The sequence below is a fragment of the Elephantulus edwardii genome, unplaced genomic scaffold (assembly GCF_000299155.1).
Source record: "Elephantulus edwardii isolate Elephantulus edwardi_28Jun2011 unplaced genomic scaffold, EleEdw1.0 scaffold00012, whole genome shotgun sequence".
Lineage (NCBI taxonomy): Eukaryota > Metazoa > Chordata > Mammalia > Macroscelidea > Macroscelididae > Elephantulus > Elephantulus edwardii.
Genome location: NW_006399762.1, coordinates 27004391 through 27025464, shown reverse-complemented (window position 1 = coordinate 27025464; position 21074 = coordinate 27004391). Strand labels below are relative to the sequence as shown.

General features: G+C 38.7%; 1 protein-coding gene across 1 annotated transcript in view; it reads right to left on the bottom strand.

Moving 5' to 3' along the window:
• PAPSS1 (3'-phosphoadenosine 5'-phosphosulfate synthase 1) overlaps window positions 1-21074 on the bottom strand; it is a 168553-nt gene that overhangs the window by 136869 nt on the left and 10610 nt on the right. The window contains exon 2 of the mRNA XM_006881106.1: window positions 8799-8913. Within this exon, the coding sequence (XP_006881168.1) occupies window positions 8799-8913 (115 nt within the window). The remainder of the gene's footprint in view (window positions 1-8798; window positions 8914-21074) is intronic.

The window sequence follows — 21074 nt, the reverse complement described above, 5'->3', positions numbered from 1 at the left end:
AATAATAATTTAAAAAATAGCATTAAGACCAAGATGCCAATAGTGTAGAACATGGTAGGGAGGCAAAACAGTGTAACAGAGAAGATCCAGCAAAGAGTCAGAGAGCTGGAAGACAAGAACCTCAATGGACGCATACTAGGGGAAAAAAAAGTCAGAGATGAGACATGAAAAGAACATTAGAATTACGTGGGATGGCATCAAATAAATAACACAGGCATGATTCGAATTCCAGAATATGAGAGGCACAGGAAGATCACTGAAAAAATTATGAAAGCAGTACTAGAAGAAACTTCCTAGGTATTATGAAGAACAAGAAAATCCACATTCAAGAAGCTCAGTGAACACCAAATACACAAAAAGAAAAACATTGAGACATATGATAGTCAAATTCTCCAAAATAAAAGATAAGGACAGAACACTGAAAGTAGCACAAGAAAAAAAATAAAAAAAGATCCACCTACAAAAGAAAAACAAGTAGATTAAGTTCTGATTTCTCAACAGAAACCATATGAGCAAGAAGACAAGGAGATGGCATATACAAAGAGGTGAGAGAAAACAATTGCCAACCAAGGATCCTGTATTCTGCAAAGCTGTCAAATATGAAGGAAAAATTAGACCTTTTGTAGAAAGAAGGAACATAAGGAATTTGTGAAAGCAAATTAAAGAACTACAAATCTACACAAGAACTTTCAAGGAATGTCCTTCACACAGAGATACCAAAGGAAAGTGGATGGATCATGGTAACAACAGAAAAAGAAACATAGCAAAATGTCAATGATAAAACCTGACCTGTCAATAATCACACTTAATGTGAATGGAATAAAGACACCAATCAAGAGAAAAACAGTGGCAGAATAGATAAAAAAACAAACAAAAAGCCCATTAATATGTTTTCTATAAGAGACACAGCTAAGAAATGAGGAGAAAGACTTAAAAGGCTGGGGGAAATAATATGTGGCACCTACAAAAAAGCAGAAGTCACAATACTAACCTCTAATAAAAATAAGACCAGAATGAAAACCACCATAAGGAAGAGCACTATATAATGACATAGATATAAATATATAAAAATAAATAGATATAATGATATGCAATATAAAGCACAAAAGATCAAGAAGACATAACATTGGTCAACACCTATGTACCAAATGACAGACCTGCAAAAACTGTTGTTTACTAACAACAGTTAACAAAACTTAAAAAAAATAGGCAGCACCACAATATTGTTAGGAAACTTTAGCACATCACTCTCACCAAAGGATAGGTCAACTCAAAAGAAACTTAACAAAGTTGCAGAATATCTAGATTATACAATCTACCAACTTGACCTAATGGATGTATTCTGGGCAAAGTACTCAACCAAAATTCAAATTACTTTCTTCTCAAATGTGCATGGTAAATTCTCCAGTACTGATCACAGGCATAGTAGGGCACCAAAAAAGCCTCAACAAATTAAAAAACAACGAAATAATACAAAGTATCTACTCATATCACAATGCCATAAAACTAGAAATTAACCCCAAGAAGATAAAGCCACCCATGTGGAAGCTAAATAACATCCTGGAGAACACAATTGGGTTATAGAAGAAATAAAAAAATAAGTTTCCCAAAACAAATAATAATGAAAATACAACATATCAAAACCTCTGGGATATAGCTAAGGCAATTGTCAGGGGGCAGTGCACAGTAATTGGAAAACACATTAAAAAATGAAGAAAGAAGCAAAATTAAAGATCTAACTCAACACCTTCATAAAATTGAAAAAGAAAAAAATCTAAGCTCACAGCCAATAGAAGAAAGGAAATTATAAGAAGAAATGCAATCAATGAGATATAACACCGAAAAACAATTGAAACCATCAACAAAACCTGAGCTGGTTTTTCTAAGGATCAATAAAATTGACAAACCATTGGCAAACTTAACAAAAACAAAAAAGAAAGAAAAAAGAAGACACTAATAACCCCAATAATTAATGATAGAGGTGATATTCCAACAGAACAAGGGATATTAAAGCTGTAATATTATAATATTATGTAAAGCTATCTCTGATAAATTTGTAAACCTAGAGGAAATGGACAAATTCCTCGGGACTTATGCCCCTCCCAGTTTGTCAGAATGGAGAACACTTGAGCAGACCCATCACAAAAGAAGAAATTCAGCAGGTCATAAAGATGCTTTCACAAAAACAAGTCCTGGACCAGATGACTTAATTGCTCAATTTTTCAAACGTTCAGAGAAGATTTACTACCAATTCTACTTAAATTATTTCACAAAATAGAAAAAGAAGGAAAACTCCCAGAGACATAACTCTAATACCAAAACTAGGCAAAGATATTACCAAAAAAGAAAAGTACAGATCAATATCTCTCATGAACATAGATCCAGAAATCCTTAACAAAATCCTAGCCTACAGAATCCAAAAGTATATCAAAGAAACAATTCATCATGACCAAATAGGATTCATAACAGGTATGCAAGGATGGTTCAACATAAGAAAAATAATCAATGTAATTCACCACATTAACAAAGCAAATAACAAGAACCATATGATCTTAACAATTAATGCACAAAAGGCATTTGACAAAATTCAATAACTCTTCCTAATTTAGACACTCTGCAAAATTGGAATAGAAGGGAATTTCCTCAACCTAGTAAAAGTATATATGCAAAACGAAGAGTCTATATCCTTCTCAATGGAGAAAGACTATAAATATTTTCCTTGCAAACAGCGACCAGACAAGGCTGTCCACTATCACCACTTCTATTCAATATTACATCAGAAGTGCTTGCTAGGGCAATATGACAAGAACACTGTTCATATAGCAGCATTACTCACCATCACAAGAACAGAGAAACAGCCCAAATGCCCAACCACAACTGAACAGATTGAGAAATTGTATTATATTTACACAATAGAATACTATGCACCATTCAGTAGCAAGGATTTCAAAAAATACTATGTAACTTGGGTAAGGCTGGAGAGGATTATGCTGAGTGACCTAATTCAGTCTCATAAAGACAAAACTGTAAGACCATTAGAGTAACGAGAGAAGGGTAACTAGTAAAACATGTAATAGGGACCCAAGGGGGGTTATCAAGTTGAACGGAGGGGTGAGGGAGGATGGGTAAAGGCAAAACCACAGGGTTGCACAGTTTGGTGGGTAGAGGGAGGGGAAGAAGGAAATGGTAAGGATACGGCAAGGACCTGCAAAGACTGGGAAAAGTCCAATGGTGACTGATTTTATAAAACATAATGTATGGGAATGATTGTATGGAACACAATATGCATGAAGAATAGTGTGAGACACAATGTATATGCACTCAGTTAATAAACCAATTTAAAGAAAATAATAGTAACAACTACCTTCCAGTATTTTGAGGAAGAATAAATGATTTAATGAATAGTTTTAGTATGTCTGATATGCAAACATCAAAGTAATAAAAAGATTAACTTTTATTATTTAAAAGAAATTAAGAATAGCTTTTAAAATTTGAATATCAATGATCAAAGACCAGATGACGTATTCAGGAGTATCATCCATGAGGAAAGCAAAAGGTCATTACAAAGACAGGAGAGAAAGAAAAAACCGAAATGGCTGTCAGAAGAGACTCTAAAAATTACACTCAAGAATCAAGAATCCAAATAAAAGGGGAAACATGCGAAAGTAAAAGAGTTGAACAGAAGATTTCAAAGGGCAGCTGACAAGAAAAAGTATTAAAATGGAGTGTGCAGAGAGCTGGAATTAGAAAATTAAGAGAAGAACTTGCTCAATATTTCTCAAACTGAGAGAACTAAAAAACAAATTTAAGCCTCAAACTGCAAGGCTTGAAAGATGCTATGGACAATATACTGAACAGCCCAGAAAGCATCAAGAGAACATGGAGGGAATACAAAGAATCACTGTACCAGAAAGAACTGATTGACACTGAAAAATTTCAGAAGTGTCATATATGAGCAGGAGCCAATGGTAATGAAGGAGGAAGTGGAAGCTGCATTGAAGACACTGGCAAAAATAAGGCTCCAAGAATTGATAGGATAACAACTAGTTTGAATTAAATTGACTTGTTTGAATTAACAGATGCAGCCCCCAATGTGCTCACAAGACTATGCCAGGAAATATGGAGGACAGCTGTGTGACCAATAGATTGGAAGAAATTCGTATTTGTTCCTCTTCCCAAGAAAGGTGATCCAACAGAATGTGGAACCTATTGAAAAGATTGAAACTGTATAGCGAACAAATCATTTAAGAAACCAGATTCCATGAAGAACACAACATGGAGATCAGAGGAAGATTCATTAATAACTTATGTTATGCAGTTAACACAACCTTGCTTAAAGAAAGTGAGGAGGATTTGAAGCTTTTGCTGCAAAAAATCAATGACTACAGGCTTCAATATGGATTGCATCTCAATGACAAAAAACAAATACTCACTCCACTAGACTAGAATTATTAACATCATGATGTTGTTATTGTTGTTATGTGACTCATAAAGACCCCATGTACAATTACTCTGACTCCTGTCCTACCTTGAGCCAATTTCACTGTTTCCATCATGATGATGTTGTTTTTGTGTACTGTATAGTTAGAATCAACCCATAGTTGATGTTCCAGAGGGTTTTTAGAAGGAGTTAATCTTACAGAGGAGATTGCCCATCCTTCTCATGCAGAGCAGAACTGCATGCCTTCGGGACTGCAGTGCAGCTTCTTGTCACTAGGCCACCAGAGCCTCCCATCATCACGATTTATGGAGAAATTATTAAGACTGACAGCAAATTCATCTTACTTGGATCTACAATCAACAACCTTGATACCAGCAATCAGAAGATTAGGAGACATACTGTACTGGGAAAGTTGGCTGTGAGAGACCTTTGCAATTACTGAGAAGCAATGATGTTAGTTTGAGGACTAAGATGCATCTACTTCAGGCAATCATTTGCTATGCTGATGAGAGCTGGAAAAGGAATAAGGATGACAGAAGAAGAATTGATGCCTTTTTGAGTTGTGGTGTTGGAGAAGAGTATAGAATACCCCACAGACTAGCAAAAGAACAAACAGGTATGTCTTGGAAAGGATGTGGCGAGACTGCTCTTTGGAGGCAGAGATAAAAAAGTTTCATCTCGCTTACTTTGGGTATATTTCTAGGAGACCCTACTCGTTGGAGAGAAACAGGATGCTTGGGATGATGGAAGGTTGTGAATAAAAGGAAGATGCTCAACCAGATGGGTTGACACAGTGACTGCAGTAATGGGCTCAACTATGTTAGAGATGTTGAGAATGGCACAAGCTAGGTCACGGTTCATAGAGTCTGTCATTCATAGGGCCTCAGGACAGGTCATGGTTCATAGGGTCTGTTGTTCATAGGATCGCTATGAATCACACTCAACTCGACAGGACCTAACAGCAACATACTAACCTAAAAACAACACCTCTCTGGTGGTTCGACATCAACAGCTCCTTGAGAGAATGGGTAATCTCCTCCTGGGAGGCGTACAGTCACCAAAAACCCAATCGAGGGTCAGTTAAGAGTCTGTTCTGACCTGACTCCAATAACAGAGAGAAGCCAAAAGAAAAAGCAAATGTCTTAGAGGAAACACAACTAGAGTGTTCCATAGAGGCAAAGATGGTGAAACTTTCTGTCTCATATAGTTCTGAACATTTTAATAGGGGGACCAATTCCTGGGAAAAGACATCATGCTGGGAATGGCAGAGGGTGAGTGAACAACAAAATGGATTAGCTTAGTGAATTTAAAAATGATCTGGAATGTAAAAAGATGAAGGAAAGAACTGTCTAAAAGAAATATATGATTGAATATTATTTGCATGATAACAGTCCAGAATGAGAATTGCCTAACAAGTTGGACTGGGGGGCAGGGGAGAGAGAGGAAACTGTGCAACAATTAAAGAATCTTTTTAAAGAGAAAAGCTAACTGGGGGGGGAGGAGGAAGGAAAATGTGTAACAATCAATGAATGGAAATCCAAGTTTTCTGTACACTTTCTGCACAGTGCCACTGTTGTGAAACAGGACTGACACTGGGGTTGGGGAGAGACTGAGAAAGATGGGATAAATAATGTATAATGCGTTGAAACAGATGAGGAAGAGAACTGTTTTAAAGGGATATATGATTAGGTATTATTGTCATGACAGGAATCTAGAATAAAGGCTGCATAGTGGAGTAGACTTGGGGGGAGGGACTGTATAACAATGAAAGATTTTTCCTTTTACTTTTCAAAGAGAAGAGCAAACTGGGGGGAGAGGGGTGAGCAGGGGAAAAAGTGCAACAATGAGTGAATGGAAATTCAAAGTCTCTGTTAAACTTTGATTAAAATTAATAAAAAAAGCATTAAAAAATATCAATTTAAAAAATTGTTCTTTAAAAAAACAAAACATAAAAACGAGCTGGAGCATGTTGGAGATCATAATGATGGCACAAGGTAGGGCAAGATTTCAATCTTTTGCTCAGAGGATCACTGTGATTTGTAATTGACTCAACAACATGTAACGTTAACATCAATATATGCTGTTTAGACAACTGTTTATCCATAGGTGAAGGGGAGGAAAGAAGAAAGTAAATTGATCCCTCCTTCACACTACATACAAAAACCATGACAGATGAATAAAAGAATAAATGAGACGAGTAAAATTCTAAAATAAGGAAAAGTAATTATAAAATAAGATAAAAGTAATTTTAAAATAAAGAAAAGTAATTCTTCTCCAGGTGCTCGGCTAAAAAAAAAGGAAAGCTGTTAAAAAGAAGATAAAAATCTGATTAACCTCACCTTTCTTCATAGTAACATTTCGTGCCAGAAGGAAATAGAGCAATGTTAAAAAAATTTCATGATCTATCAGAGAGACCCGTAATCATTTTACCCAGCCAAGTTAGGTAAAAAATAGTAAACAATCTGATGATTCAGAAACCAAAGAAGATCATCTTGGAAAAACTGCTTTAAAATTAAATATACCCAATTAAGATTTGAATCAAAGAAAAAAAAAACTCATGAGTAGATATGCCATAATAAAATAACCAGTTGGAATACCAATCCAATTTATCTATAAAACTAACATGTCAGAACAGAGCCAGGAAACACTGCATGGTTCAAAATTGGGAAGGGTGTTTGCCAGGGATGAGTCCTATCTCCATACCTTTTCAACTTGTATGCAGAACAGATTATCTGGGAGGCTGGGCTCTATGAGGAGAAATGTGGCATCAGGATTGGTGGAAGATTCATCAACAATCTGCATTATGCAGATGATACAACCCTGCTTATGAAACTGAAGAAGATCTGAGGCACTTGCAGAAGGTCAAGGACTATATCCTTCTATATGAATTGAGGCTCAATATCAAGAAGACAAAGATTTTCACCACTGGGCCAACTGGCAGCATCAGGATGGATGGTGAAAGGATTGAGACTGTTACCAGCTTTAGTTTGCTTGGCTCCACAGTCAACACTCTTGGCACCAGCAGCCAGGAAATTAGAAGACGTATTGTGACGGAGAAGTCTGCTATTAGGGACCTCCCCAAAGTACTGAAGAACAATGGTGTCACTCTGGAGACTAAGGTGTGCTTGATACAGGCCATCATCTTTGCTATGCATCAGAGAGCTGAACAATGACTTGGGAGGATAGAAAGAGAACTGATGCCTTTGAGCTGCGGTGTTGAAGAAGAGTACTGAATATACCATGGGCGGCTAAGAAAATGAACAGGTTCTCCCTAGAGAAGGTTAAATCAGGCTGCTCCTTGGTGGCAAGGATTCTGAAGCTTCATCTACATACTCTGAACATGTTGCAAGGAGGGACCAGTCCTTAGAGAAGGACATCATGCTTGTGAGGGTGGAAGGATAGTGCAGGAGAGGAAGACCTTCTATGAGCTGGATTGATTCAGTGACTGCAGTAATGGGGGTAGGTGTGTTGGAAACAGTGAGATTGGCACAGGATAGAGCAGCATTTAGTGCTACTGTACACAGGGTTGCTATGAGTTGCAAGTGACTTGATAGCACATAACAACAACATAAAATGACTATAAAAATTTAAGGTTTAAATACATAATTTAAATGCTACAAATTTAGGTAACAATTTAACAAAACTCTAGACTTAAGAATGAGTTGGCTGGGGAAAAATATTAAGAGTGCTATCTTCTCACTCAAAGAAACAAAGAGGCCTGACTGAAATGGAAACATGCAATTAAAACAATAGAAGAATGTTTAAAAAAAAACACAAGGCAAGAAACTTTAAGAATTAAAGTGTAAGAGCTGCTAATATTCAGTATTCACAAAGTCGTTGTTCTCTACTGCTGGCAATAAACTGGTATAAAATGTTAGTGGCTGATTTGGCAAGAGACATAAAATTGAAACATTAAGTCCTAGAAGGGAAAAGATCTGCAGTTTTTAAAACAACTTCTCTTACCCGGGTAATTTATAATCCCACTGATCTGCTATAGCTAAGCCTCAAGAAAGAATTTGGGAAAATTCTTAAGAACCAACCGAGGGCCAGAACAAAAGCTGAATGACAGTGATTACGTGAAATTCATTATCACACCTTTGTGTGTGGGCAAAGTGGTTCCAGCAATCGCTGAGAGCAATCAAGTATGAGGATGGTGCAGGAGCAAGCAGTGTTTCACTCTGCTAGGAGACAGCACTTAACAACAACAAGATGCTGCTGTTATTACACAACTTGATCAGTCACATGCTGCAATACTTCAGATACATAAACAAAGCTCCAATTTTAAATTTGTTTAGTTCTAGCCCAAATAGGCTACAAACATAACTTTTAAATATGATTATTTCTCTCTTAACCATACCTGTTAGCCAAACTGTGCAGCCACGAAAGCCACCTCTGGTCCCCACAACCTGACCTCTCTTGTTCCTGCTGACATGGTGAGCTTGATAGGTGACATTAGTTGCTCTCTGCATTCCCTGAGGGGACAAAAAAGAACCAAGTCACTTGAACCTTTAAAAAGTGAACACTGTTTCTTAAAAACATAGAGTCTGTCACCCAATATAATGTGCCTAACAAAAGGGGAAAAAAACCCCAACTATTGTTATATGCTGTCGAGTGGACAATGACTCATAGAAACCCTATCTCACCACCTCCAACACATTTGACTCCACTGATACGGTCACTGTCAATCCATCTCATCCAGTGTCCTCCTCTCCTGCATTGACCCTCCATCTTTCCAAGCATGATATCCTCCTACATGGACTGGCCTCTCCTGATAACATGACCAAAGTATGTAAGATGGAATTTCATCACCCTTGCACCCTGGTTTCACTTTCTCCAAGACAGATCTGTTTGTCTTCTTCTTTTTTTTTTCTGTTTGTCTTCTTAGCAGTCCATTCAACACTCTTCTCCACACCACAACTCAAAGGCATTGATTCTTCTTCTGCCCTCTTTGGTCCCAGTCCAGCTTTTAGATGCATTGCAGGCAACTAAGAAGACCATGGCTCGGATCAAATGTGCCTTAGTCTTTACAGTGGCATCATTGCTCTTTAGCACCTAGGAGAGGTCCTTGACAGATTTTCCCAGTGTAACTTATCTTTTGATTTCCTGACTGCTAGTGCCATAGATGTTGACTGTGGATCCAAATAAGATTAAAACATTAACAACTTCAATCCTTTCTCCCTCTATCATGATGCCGCCAGATTAGTTACTATTATGTTGACTAGAAAATAATTCAGGATTTTGGTTGCTTTATCTTTATGAAATGATTTCATAATAAATAGTACAAAACTATTAAAATCGCATATATAATTTTAAAACGTAGTGTATCCCTATTTCTTTATATTCAAAGAGTTCTGGAGGCTTAGTAGTAAAGAGCTGTATTGTCAACCAGTTAGAAGGCACCAAATGCTTAAAGAGAGAAAGATGGGCAATCTCTTTCTGCGTAAGTGACGGCTCTGAAATCTCACTAGAGGGTCAGCTGTAAGTGGGGTCTACTCAACAGCACAAAATAACTTTATGCGCAACTGGTTTTAAATAGCAATTGTCCTTTTTGTAATTTTAAGATACAGCACATAAGCTGTCAAAATAAGATATCCACCATATCTCCTTTCACAAATTCACACTCAGCTGCAATGGAGCACAAACACCTCGAAATATCTATGAAGTGGGAGAAGAGGGAAGTGTCAATGAACGCACAGTGCATTGTTGGTTTAAAAATTCCACTGGGGTGAATTCCAACCCAATGGAAAGTTACAGGCAGTCATTAGACTGCCAACAGTTAAGAACAATAATCAAAGTCAATCCCCTCAAAACTACACATTCATTATTCTATGGGTGCTTTTTTGTCATTTGGAGCAAATTAGAAAGCTGAAGAAGCTTTCAATAAATGCGTGTTGCATGAATAGAACAAAAAAGGAAACAACTGCTGCTTTAAAGTCTGTTCTGTGTTCTGTTCCTTCCGAGCAATGGAAATGATCCATTTCTCAATCACATTGCAACCTGTGATGAAAACTGCGTTTTCTACGACAATGACAATGTTCAGTGCAGCGGGTGGATAAAGGTGAAGTGCTTGACATTGCCTGAAACCAAGCTCAGACCAAAAGAAGGCCATTAATGACTTAGGGTCTGCAGCCAGAGTAATCCACTCCACTTCTTGAATCTGGGTGAAACTACTGCAGCAAAGAAAAACTACAACAAAATCAATGAAATACACTGAAATCTGCAATGCTGGGGGTCACCACTCTTGCCTCTAAGAAGGTCCTTTGGCCACACTTCCTCCAAAACAGACTTGTTTTTTCGCCAATCCATGGGATATTCAGTACTCTTCTCCAACACAACATCTCACATACATCAATTCTTCTATCATCTTTCTTCATTTTCCAACTTTCAGATGCACAGAAAGAAAGTAAAAATATCATGGCTTGGATAAACCAGGGATCACTGATCTTTAGCACTCTGGAGAGGTCTTTGACAGAAGATTTTCCCAACCCAACAAGTCTTCTGCTTTCTTGACTGTTGCTACCATGAATGTTATGGCTGACAACTTCAATTTTTTTCTTCATCTATCATGATACTGTCTGTTTGTCCAGTGGCAAGGACCCTTGTTTTCATAATTGTGAAATGTAATCCATATTGTTAACTAAGCCCAAGAAATATTAAACAAGTGGACTATAGGGCCTACTCTTTACACAGATTCATGGCTCAATAATGTATTCTATCAGTATTAACTGAGGTCCTATCAGTCCACCACGCAGTGAACAAACAACCTACCTACCGTTAGAATAGTAATTAAAGAATTTGACTCCTGACCCGAGGTAGGCGGTTTGAACCCAGAAGACGCTCCATGGGAAAAGGGAAAGGCTGTCTGCTTCCCTACAGTTTTAAAGTTTTGGAAACTCCTATGCAAAATTCCACTCTTTTGCACAAGGTCGCCTATAATTAAGAACTGACTCAATGGCAGGGATTTTCGGGTCATCATATTTTTTATTGTTGTGGTTCTATTTGTCTGACATACTTTGGATATGTTGCAAGGAGGAACCAGTCCTTGGGGAGGGACGTCATGCTTGGGAGGGTAGTGGGACAGCACAGGAGAGGATGACCCTCTATGAGGTAGATTGATTCAGTGACTGGAGTAGTGGGGGTGGGTGTGTCGGAGACAGTGAGACTGGCACAGGATAGAGCAGGGTTTAGAGCTGTTGTACATAGGGTCGCTATGAGTCGCAGGCAACTTGATGGCACATAACAACAACATTTACTGCAAAAGAGAAAAATACCTCTCACATCCTAGAATTTTACTATGGCTCAATGAACTCAGATGAAAGACTTTCTGGAAAGAACAATTCTTTTAAAAGATGCACAATAAAAAAACACTTGCCACCAAACAATCTCATTAACAAATGTATTTTAAAAAAAAATATGCTTCATATGTTCAACAATCAATCATGAAAAACTGTAACTTAGACTCACTTCTTTTCAATAAACTGATAAAGCAAACATACCAGCTCTCTATTTTCAAGATTTCAAACATAATACAGGGTTACAGCAGCTTCTTTTCTCTAAGGTCTGAAGATAGTTAAGTTCTCCTGCAACACTCTGAAAATGTTTGATTTGATCATCTTAAGACTTTTTTTCCTCCCCCCAAGTTATTGTGACCTTGGGGAAAAGAAGCATATTATTATTCATATTATGAATGCTAATACTTTTTGGCCTTGGAAACTATTATCTGCCTTTCTGGTTTGAGCTGTTTTTGTAGGAGTCCACACCTACTCATGTGAGCCTAAACACAACAGGTCTACACCGTGCCCCACCCTGCACAATCCTCACAATCTCTTCAGTGCTTAAATCAACTGTTGTAGTTTTGGTGTGAACATCTTCTTCTCTTTCATGGACTATCTACTTTTCAAAGCACTGTCCTTTTTCAAGGACTAGCCACTTCTAACAACATGCCCAAAGTAGGTGAGATAAAGTCTCACCATCCTTGCCTCCCTCGCTTCATTTATAAGACTTATTTTTTCATTCTTTTGCAATCCATGCTACTTCCCAAAATAATCCAGTGTTGTCCAATTCTATTTGGTACAGTGACTCTGTATTCTTTCCTTCCATCTTTCTTTTCCCCCAAGGTTTTGAACTTTATTTTTTTATTTTTCCCCCTCTTCTTTTGATTCCTCCTGCATTTTATATTTTGTCCATTAAACTCATCAGTATTCCAACTTAAAACTTCAATTTTTTTCCTCAGTTCTTTCAACTTGAGAAATACCAAGAGCATTCTTACCTCTGAATTTTCCAATTCCAAAATTTTCACACATTTTGTCATACGTTGCTTTGTTTTCTCAAGCTACCCTTTAAAATCTTTTGTTCAGCTCTCTTACATCATCATTTCTTTCATTTTAGCTTCTCTACTCACTAGAGCAAGTTTCAGTGTCTCTTCCAGCATCCATTTTTTATCTTTTCTTTCCTTTTCATTCTTTTTCTTCTCTTCATGGAAAATGTCCCTGATGTCATATCACAATGTGCTCGGCCTTCAGTTGTAACATTCTTGTTAAGAGTCTTCAGTCAATTCTTCTGACAGGACCAAAAAACAAAGTTTATGGCTTTTTTCCTAATGTTCTAGGTGCATGTAGAAAATATTTATATGGCTGCATGTAGTAAGTAGTATCTACTACCTACACTATCTGCTCACTATTTATGGGCTCTTTCGTACTTTCCTATGTCTTTTTGGAACTCTAGTATTGAAGCGCAACATCAAGAAAACAAAGATTCTCACCACGGAGCCAAGTGGTAAAATTATGATAGATGGTGAAGAGACTGAAATTGTTAACAGCTTTAGTTTACTTGGCTCCACAATCAACACTCTTGGTATCAGCAGCCAAGAAATAAAAAGCTGAGCTGAATTGGGAAAACTGGCTGTCAGAGACCTCTCCAAAGTACTGAAGAGCAACAGTGTCAGTCTGGAAAACTAAGGTGCACCTGATCCAGTTACTTGCTATCCATCAGAAAGCTGGACCATGACTAGGGACGACAGAAAGAGAATGGATGCCTTTGAGCTGTAGTGCTGAAGAAGAATACTGAATACACCATGGACTGTTGGAGAACAAACAAGTTTGTCACAGAAATGTGAGACCAGGCTGCTCCTTGGAGGCATGACATCTGAAGCTTCATCTGACATAATTTGGACCTGGTGCAAAGCAGATTCAACCCTTGGAGAGGGATGTCTTGCTTGGGAGGGTGAAGGAACAGTGTAAGAGAGGAATACCCTCAATGAGATGGATTGATTCACTGACTGGGGTAATGGGTTCGTTGTGTCTGAGATAACAAGATTGGCACAGAATAGGGCAGACTTTAGGGCTGTTGTACACAGGGTTGTGATGAGTCGCAGGCAACCAGATGGCACATAACAACAACAAGTGACACAGCCATGAGTTGTACTGTCAACTCAAAGGTGGCACCTCTATGGCAGTTCTGAACTAATGTTCAGTATATCAAATTTATGCTTGTACAGGTGGGATATACTCAAAATTCTATTTTGGATCTTGTGAATGTGTTTCCATTTTCTTGTTTCATTGAAATTGTCTCTGAGCAACTGATGATCTATTCCACAGTGTGGCCTTGTTCTGATCGGTGATATTGAGCTTCTCTAACTTCCCTTTCCACAGATGTAGGTGGTTTGATTACTATGCATTCCATTAGGTGAGGTCCACATGACAGTCACCATTTGTGAAAGTGATCATCTGCAAAGCTAAAATGTTGCATTGTAGAAAATAAAGCATAAGCTGAAACTGTTTTCATCACCCCTGGTGACAGTGGTTAAAACACTCAACTGACAACAGAAAGGGCAGCAGTTCAAGCTCATCAGCCACTTTACAGGATTTATAGCCTTGAAATTCCTACATTAGGAGAGGCCAGTCCTTGGAAAGGGCTTTTCATGCTCGGAAAACTGGAGCATTGACAAAGCAGAAGAAGATCCTTAACAAGATGAATTGATACAAAAAGCACAGCAGAGCCTGAGAGTGTTACCGGATCAGTCAGGGTTTACTTCTGCTGTATGTATATGGCCATTCTACATTTAAAAACAAGCCCCAAAGAACTCAGCAGCACCAAACAACAAAAACAATGACTAGAAATGGACCTTACCTCAGGGTTTCTTGTCTTTTGAATGAGAGATCCTGCCAAACAAATGTGGTAGTGTGGGTTATTGACAGGTTTACAGTTTATTTTTTTAGATTAAAAAAGAATTTTTTTTAAAAAAAGGGGCATGTCCTCCTATCTCCTAATCTTTCAAAATCACAAAACACCTTTTAAAACTACAGAAAAAGGAAATGGTGGACTCATGCCTGAATTTTATTAACAATCCAACGGGCATTTTTGTGAGCAATTTTATTCTAGTGTCTTTTTTCTCTTTTTTCTCAGCTACACTAGGCACATACTTCAAATAGTTCTACCCAAGAAATACAACATTACTGATTCTTAAAGGTTAAGAGTAAGTTCATTTCCTTCTGATTTTAAATTCTTTTTAAGAGTCTTCAGTCAATTCTTCTGGCAGGATCAAGAAATAAAGTTTACAGCTTCTTTTCCTAATTGTCTAGGTGCTTTGTAGAAAATATTTCAATGGCTGGGTGGTGGTGGTGTTGTTATGTGCTGTCGAGTCGCCTGTGACTTATAGTAACCCTATATACAACAGCCCTAAACCCTGCTGTATCCTACGCCAGTCCCTCTGTCTCTGACACATCTACCCCCATTACCCCAGTCACTGAATCAATCCACCTTATAGAGAGTCTTCCTCTCCTGTGCTGTCCCACTATCCTCCCAAGCATGACATCCCTCTCCAAGGACTTATTCCTCCTTGCAACATGTCCAAAGTATGTCAGACAAAGCTTCAGAATATTTGTCTCCTATCCGTATAGTATCTATTGCCTTACACTATCTGTGGGCTCTTTCATACTTTCATAGATCTTTCTTTGGAACCTAGTGACATAGTCAGTTGTAAGGTGTACTAGCAACTCAAAGGTGGCACCTCTTTGGCAGTTCCAATCCACCAACAGCTCCCCAGAATAAGTTGGGAAATCTCCTCCCACTGGAATCACAACCTCCAAAATGCTACTAGAGGTATGCTGTGAATTGGTTCTGATTCAACAGTAATGAGCTTTCTGTGTATGTTGTACATACCTCCATTTGATTTGACGACTGATGGGCAATCTCTTCCTGGGCAATTAACTGCCACTGAAAACCCACAAGAGGATCAGCTACGTATGAGTCAGTTCCGACTCTACAATACAAAATAACAACTGCTTCTATAGGAATTGGTTGTTAATGAGCAAAATGAAATCCTTGATAATGTTATCTTTTCATAATTAATAATTTATTCATTAATCAAATTGTTAGGGTTTTTGTTTTCATGATGCTAAACTGTAATCCATACTAAAGGCTGTAGTTGGAAAGAAGAGCCTCAATGAGTTGGACTGACACAGTGACTAAAAGAGCAACAACTGTCAGGGTGGCAAAGGACCAGGCAGTGTTTCTTTAAACTACACACAGACTGATGAGTCAGAACAGACTTGACGGTGTCTAACAATAAATACTATATATAACCATCTATGAAGATCAGTGGTGTGTGTCAACTTAGTGCTCATACACCCCTGGTTTCCAGTTTTGTTTTTGTTTTTTTTGTTTGTTTGGTTTTGGTTTTGGTTGGGGTTTTTTTTTTATGTGTGTACCATCAAATTGGATCTGACTGGTACAGGAGGTGATTGTTCCTCCGTCTTCAGCAGAGCACCTGGTGGATTTGAACTGCGCACCTCTGGGATTGCAATGCAGTTTCCTGCCACTAGGCCACCAGAGATCACCTGGTTTCCAGTTTTGATGTAGACATCTCTTCATAAGATATGATTTAAAGGAATCTGTTTCATAAGATATCTGCCACCATCAATGTCAGGCAGTTTGCATGGGGGTGTGGCCTACACTGACTGTGTCTGGGCATTCTGGCTTTCGTCTCTTATGTTTTACTCAATCTGTATCCAAAATCTGTTCTCTGGACCTGAGTGAGAGACCTGCAACCCCTCCTGTTAAACTTGGATCATCAGTCTCCAGAGTGAGCAACCTACTGTCTGCTAAACGTCTTTGGGTTTGCTTCTCTACAGAGCCTTGTCAAAAAAAATATTTACTACTGGGGCTGATTCTAGAGAAAATTGTAAGGATGTGTTTTATAAAATGGTTCTCAAGTCTGACGAGCTTTAAAGGTGCTGATGCTCAGTCTCCATTAGTGAAGAGGGATCTGCTAACTCATGGGATGTGGTGATAAAATACTTAAAATATCACCATCAGCAGATTAGGTATTAGTGAGAAGTGAGGCCTTGGGTGATCATGGTTAATTGTTATTATTTATATAATTATAGGTAAAGTCGACTCAAATACAACTGAGAGCAACCCTATAAATAACAGATCAGAACCCTGTCCTATTCTGTGCCAATCTCACAATCTTTGACACACTCAAGCCCATTGTTGCAGTCACTGTGTCAATGCACTTGGTCGAGGGTCTTCCTCTCCTTAGCTGTCCTTCCACCTTTCCAAGCATGATGTCCTTCTCTAAGGAATAGCCTCTTCCAGCAACAAGTTCAAAGCATGGGCAACAAAGCCTCATCATCCTTGCTTCCAAGGAGCAATCTGGTTTCACCCTCTACAATACATCTTTAATAAAAGGAAACTGTCAATAGCTTCATCTTGCTGGGATCCACAATTAATATCCTTAATACCAGCAGTCAGGAAATCAGGAGATGCATTGTGTGATTCTCCACACAGTATTGCCTCATTTCAAAGGACTCACTTCACAGCAAATGAAATAAAGCAATGGGCCCATACTAATGAATTTAATTGATCTACCATCCTCCCTATTATCTTGAAGCAGCTGGTTTGAAAAAGATGATAGAACAGTCTTCTAAAGATACAATTAGAGCACATAGCAATATCATGCTGGGCTGGGGATATATCCTTATGGAGTTTGTCTTTCACTATAGCTTTTCTAGCATGGATAACTATGTGGAGGGACGGACTATGTGAATGAGGCATGCTGGCCTATCCACAAAGGGACTGTTTCTTTACCATTACACAAGGAAATAGGCCAGTCTCAAAAATCTACAAGAAGACTGGCTAGTCTCACCAATAAATTAAATAGCTCTAGCCACAGTAAAGTGTAATTCTTCCCCAACCAGAAGGGGAGAGAGGCCTCCCCCAACTCAGTAAAATATAGGGCTTGCTTCAGGCTGACAACAGCAGCCATAGATGAACCGGAGAATTAACATGAGATGAGATCTTTTCTTGGGGGGGAGGGAACCCAATATTGGCAGGATGGAGAACTTTGTTGAGAGGAAAGCCAGTATCGGCAGGACTGAGAACTTGGAAATCCTGAGGTGCCTGTGTGCACATCTTGGGAACTGTCTTGAAAGCATTCTGTTATTAATCTGAATTATAACCTTTTGACTTTTCTAATATGGTTCTCTGTGATCCATGAGCTATCATATTGGATTCTGACCTACCAAAGCAGTAATATTGGTGTTGAGATGAACAGAAAGAGGTATGGGAGGTGGGGGGGCATGTACGACCTTATGGGAATTGGGTTTGTGTTATTGATGCTGTGGACAGGGACAGTTCTGCTCTGTGAAGTTGGTAAAGGTCAGATATTGTGCTCCCCACATGGCCCTTGCTCTTTTTACAATATTCCAGGAGGCAGTATAGGCTCTAAGCCAGCAACCAATATATGGCAATGTTTCTTCAATAGCTAGGATTTATGGATCTAGGTACCAGGGATTAGAAATTGGAGTGACACTACTACTATTCCTAGTGACCAATTTGTAAAATGTCTGCTTCTTGTCCCTGGTACCCTATAGTCTGTGAATCTGGAGGTATTAGTTCCTAAAGGAAGTTCTACTAGCTACTTAGTTCCTAAAGGAGTTTCTTCTTGTTTTGGCTGAGGGTCAGGTGTGGACTGTTTAGTTGTTTTTATTTCATTCACAACCATGTGTGAGCTGAATGGATTTGCTGGGTTTGACTAACAATAAGCTGTGGGCTGCAAGCCTCTTATTTAGAACCAATCAGGACCTGGTGGGCAGATCTGTGTATTTAAAAGTTGATTGGGGGATAAAAAATAAACTAAAAAAATTAAATGTTGGCTGGGCCTCAACTAAGTCTCCAGTTTGGAGACTCATGTGTGAACAGATGGGTTCTGGAAGGTGAGTTCTTCTTTTGGCTGAAGGCCGGGTGTGGACTGTTTGGGTTTTTTTTAGTTCATTCACAACCATGTGTGAAGATTTGCTGGAATTGGCTAACAATGCGTTGTGGGCTGGAAGCCTCTTGTTTAGAACTTATCAGGACCTGGTGGGTGGGCCAGTGTATTTAGAAGTCAGCTGAGCTCTGACCAAGTCTCCAGTTTGGAGGCTCATGTGTGAAGCAGTAAGATTCTAGAAGGTGGGTTCTTCTTTTGGTTGAGGGTCGGGTATGGACTGTTTGGTTGTTTTTATTTTGTTCACAATCATGTGTGAGCTGAATGGATTTGCTGAGTTTGGCTAACAATGAGCTGTAGGCTGGAAGCCTCTTGTTGGAGGTTAATTAGTATTAACTGTGTTTGGAATGAACATTCTTCTAAGTGGTATAGCATTGGTCTGTCAATTCACTGTACTGAGTTAACCTGGGGTTGCTGTGATGCTGAACACTGTGCCACTGGTATGTCAAACGCCATGATGGTTACCCATTGTGGACAGTGTTTGGTGGAGTTCCCAGATTAAGAAAGCTTTGGAAGCAGGAGTGGTATCCAATTCCTAAACAACATGCCTCTGGAAACTCTATGAACTTAGAAAAATCATAATAGTTATAGAGCAAGGTTCAGGTCTTTTGTTCAAAAGGTTTCTATGAGTCATGCTCAGCTTGATGGTGCTTAACAATAAAAACAGTAAAGGTTATTCACCTGGAGACACAATACCAACTCAACTGATCTGGAAGTTTAGAATGTATCCAGCTAAATCAGTGACAACCTCAGTCTTTTCTCCATCTATCACATCAGTCCCCATTAGTCCCTCTTTAGTCTTTAATTTAATCTTAACTATCACATTTTATTTTCTAACCTCAACCTAACCAAGACTTCAAATTAGTTTACCCAAGTTTGATACCCTGCTAAGAATTTGCATTTCTAATTCAAATCTACTACCATCAAAATCTACATGTTAATAATATTACCAGGTGATTCTAATACATATATCTATCTCAACAAGGAGGTCAAACTAGAATGGACCAATTCAAAGCCCAAAACCAAATTTAATCTCTTGCTATAGTTCCCACTAGATACTAAGCTACAGAAATGTGGTTACTCTGAATTAAGATATGTTGAGCTCTGGTGGCCTAGTGGCAAGAAGATGTGCTGCAATCCCAAAGGCACTTGGTTCAAGTCCACCAGCTGCTCTGCAGGAGAAGGATGGGCAATCTCCTCCTGTGTAATTTATTGCCTCTGAAAACCACTGAAGGGTCAGCTACAAGTCAGTTTCAACTAAATGGTACACAACAACAATAACAAGTGTAACATATACTCCAGATTTTATAGACTTAGGAACAAAAATGTAAAATAACATTAATAACTATGATAGCATTGAATTTACATTTATAATGAAATGTAATCAATATTTGTGATAGAAAAAGTTAAATAAAATATACTACGAAAATTTAATTCATTTTGGAGTTTATTCCTCCAAATGTAGCTTCTGTTGTTGAGTTGATTCTGATTCAAAGTCAACCTATGTACAGCACAACAGAGCACTGCCTGGTCTTCCAGCATCTTCGTAATGGGCACTGTTCTTTAATCCATTGCTGCTGCCAGTGCCAATCCATCTCACTGATGATCTTCCTCTAGAATATGTTAAATTATACATACAGCTAGTATTACATTCCTATTGGACACCAATACTAAATTACTAAGGCTTTCCCTCAAACACATCATCTTAAAAACCTATTCTACCACTAACAAGCTCTATGACAAAATTGTGTCTTATCTATAAAACAGGGATACTAATCATAATGGTGAGAAAATGGAAATAATAATTTCAATAAATGAAATACTGGTAGTGTAATGGTAGAATTCTCACTTGCATGCCAGATTTCATTTCCAGCCAATGTACCTTATACATAGTCACCATTTATCTTTCAGTAGATATCTGACATGATATTGAACAGGTTTCAGGAGGACTTCCAGATTAAGAAAGAGTAGGAAAAAAGGCCGGACAATCTACTTCTTCCAAAAACTAGTTGTGGTGTTAAGGGTTTACTATTCAAAATGGCTTTCGGGAGAGGCAGGAGGAGGGAAGTAGGACTTAAACATGGCGGCTGCGGTCCTTGGGCTGTCTGCGGTGTCAGCTTGGCCCGGGGCGGCCAGAGTTGGAGGTGGTGGCGTTCGCTGTCCCTAGGGGCTGTCCGGAGCTTTGCGGGAACTGAGCCTGGGCGGCTGGCCGGCGCCAGCACCTTTTGGTTTCTGGGGCGGCGGTAGCGGCGTTCAGGTTCTAAATGGCTTCTAAGAAGTTGTGTGCAGACTTTCATGGGCCTTTCAGTTACCTTGATGATGTTCCATTTAAGATCGGAGACAAGTTCAAAACACCAGCCAAAGTTG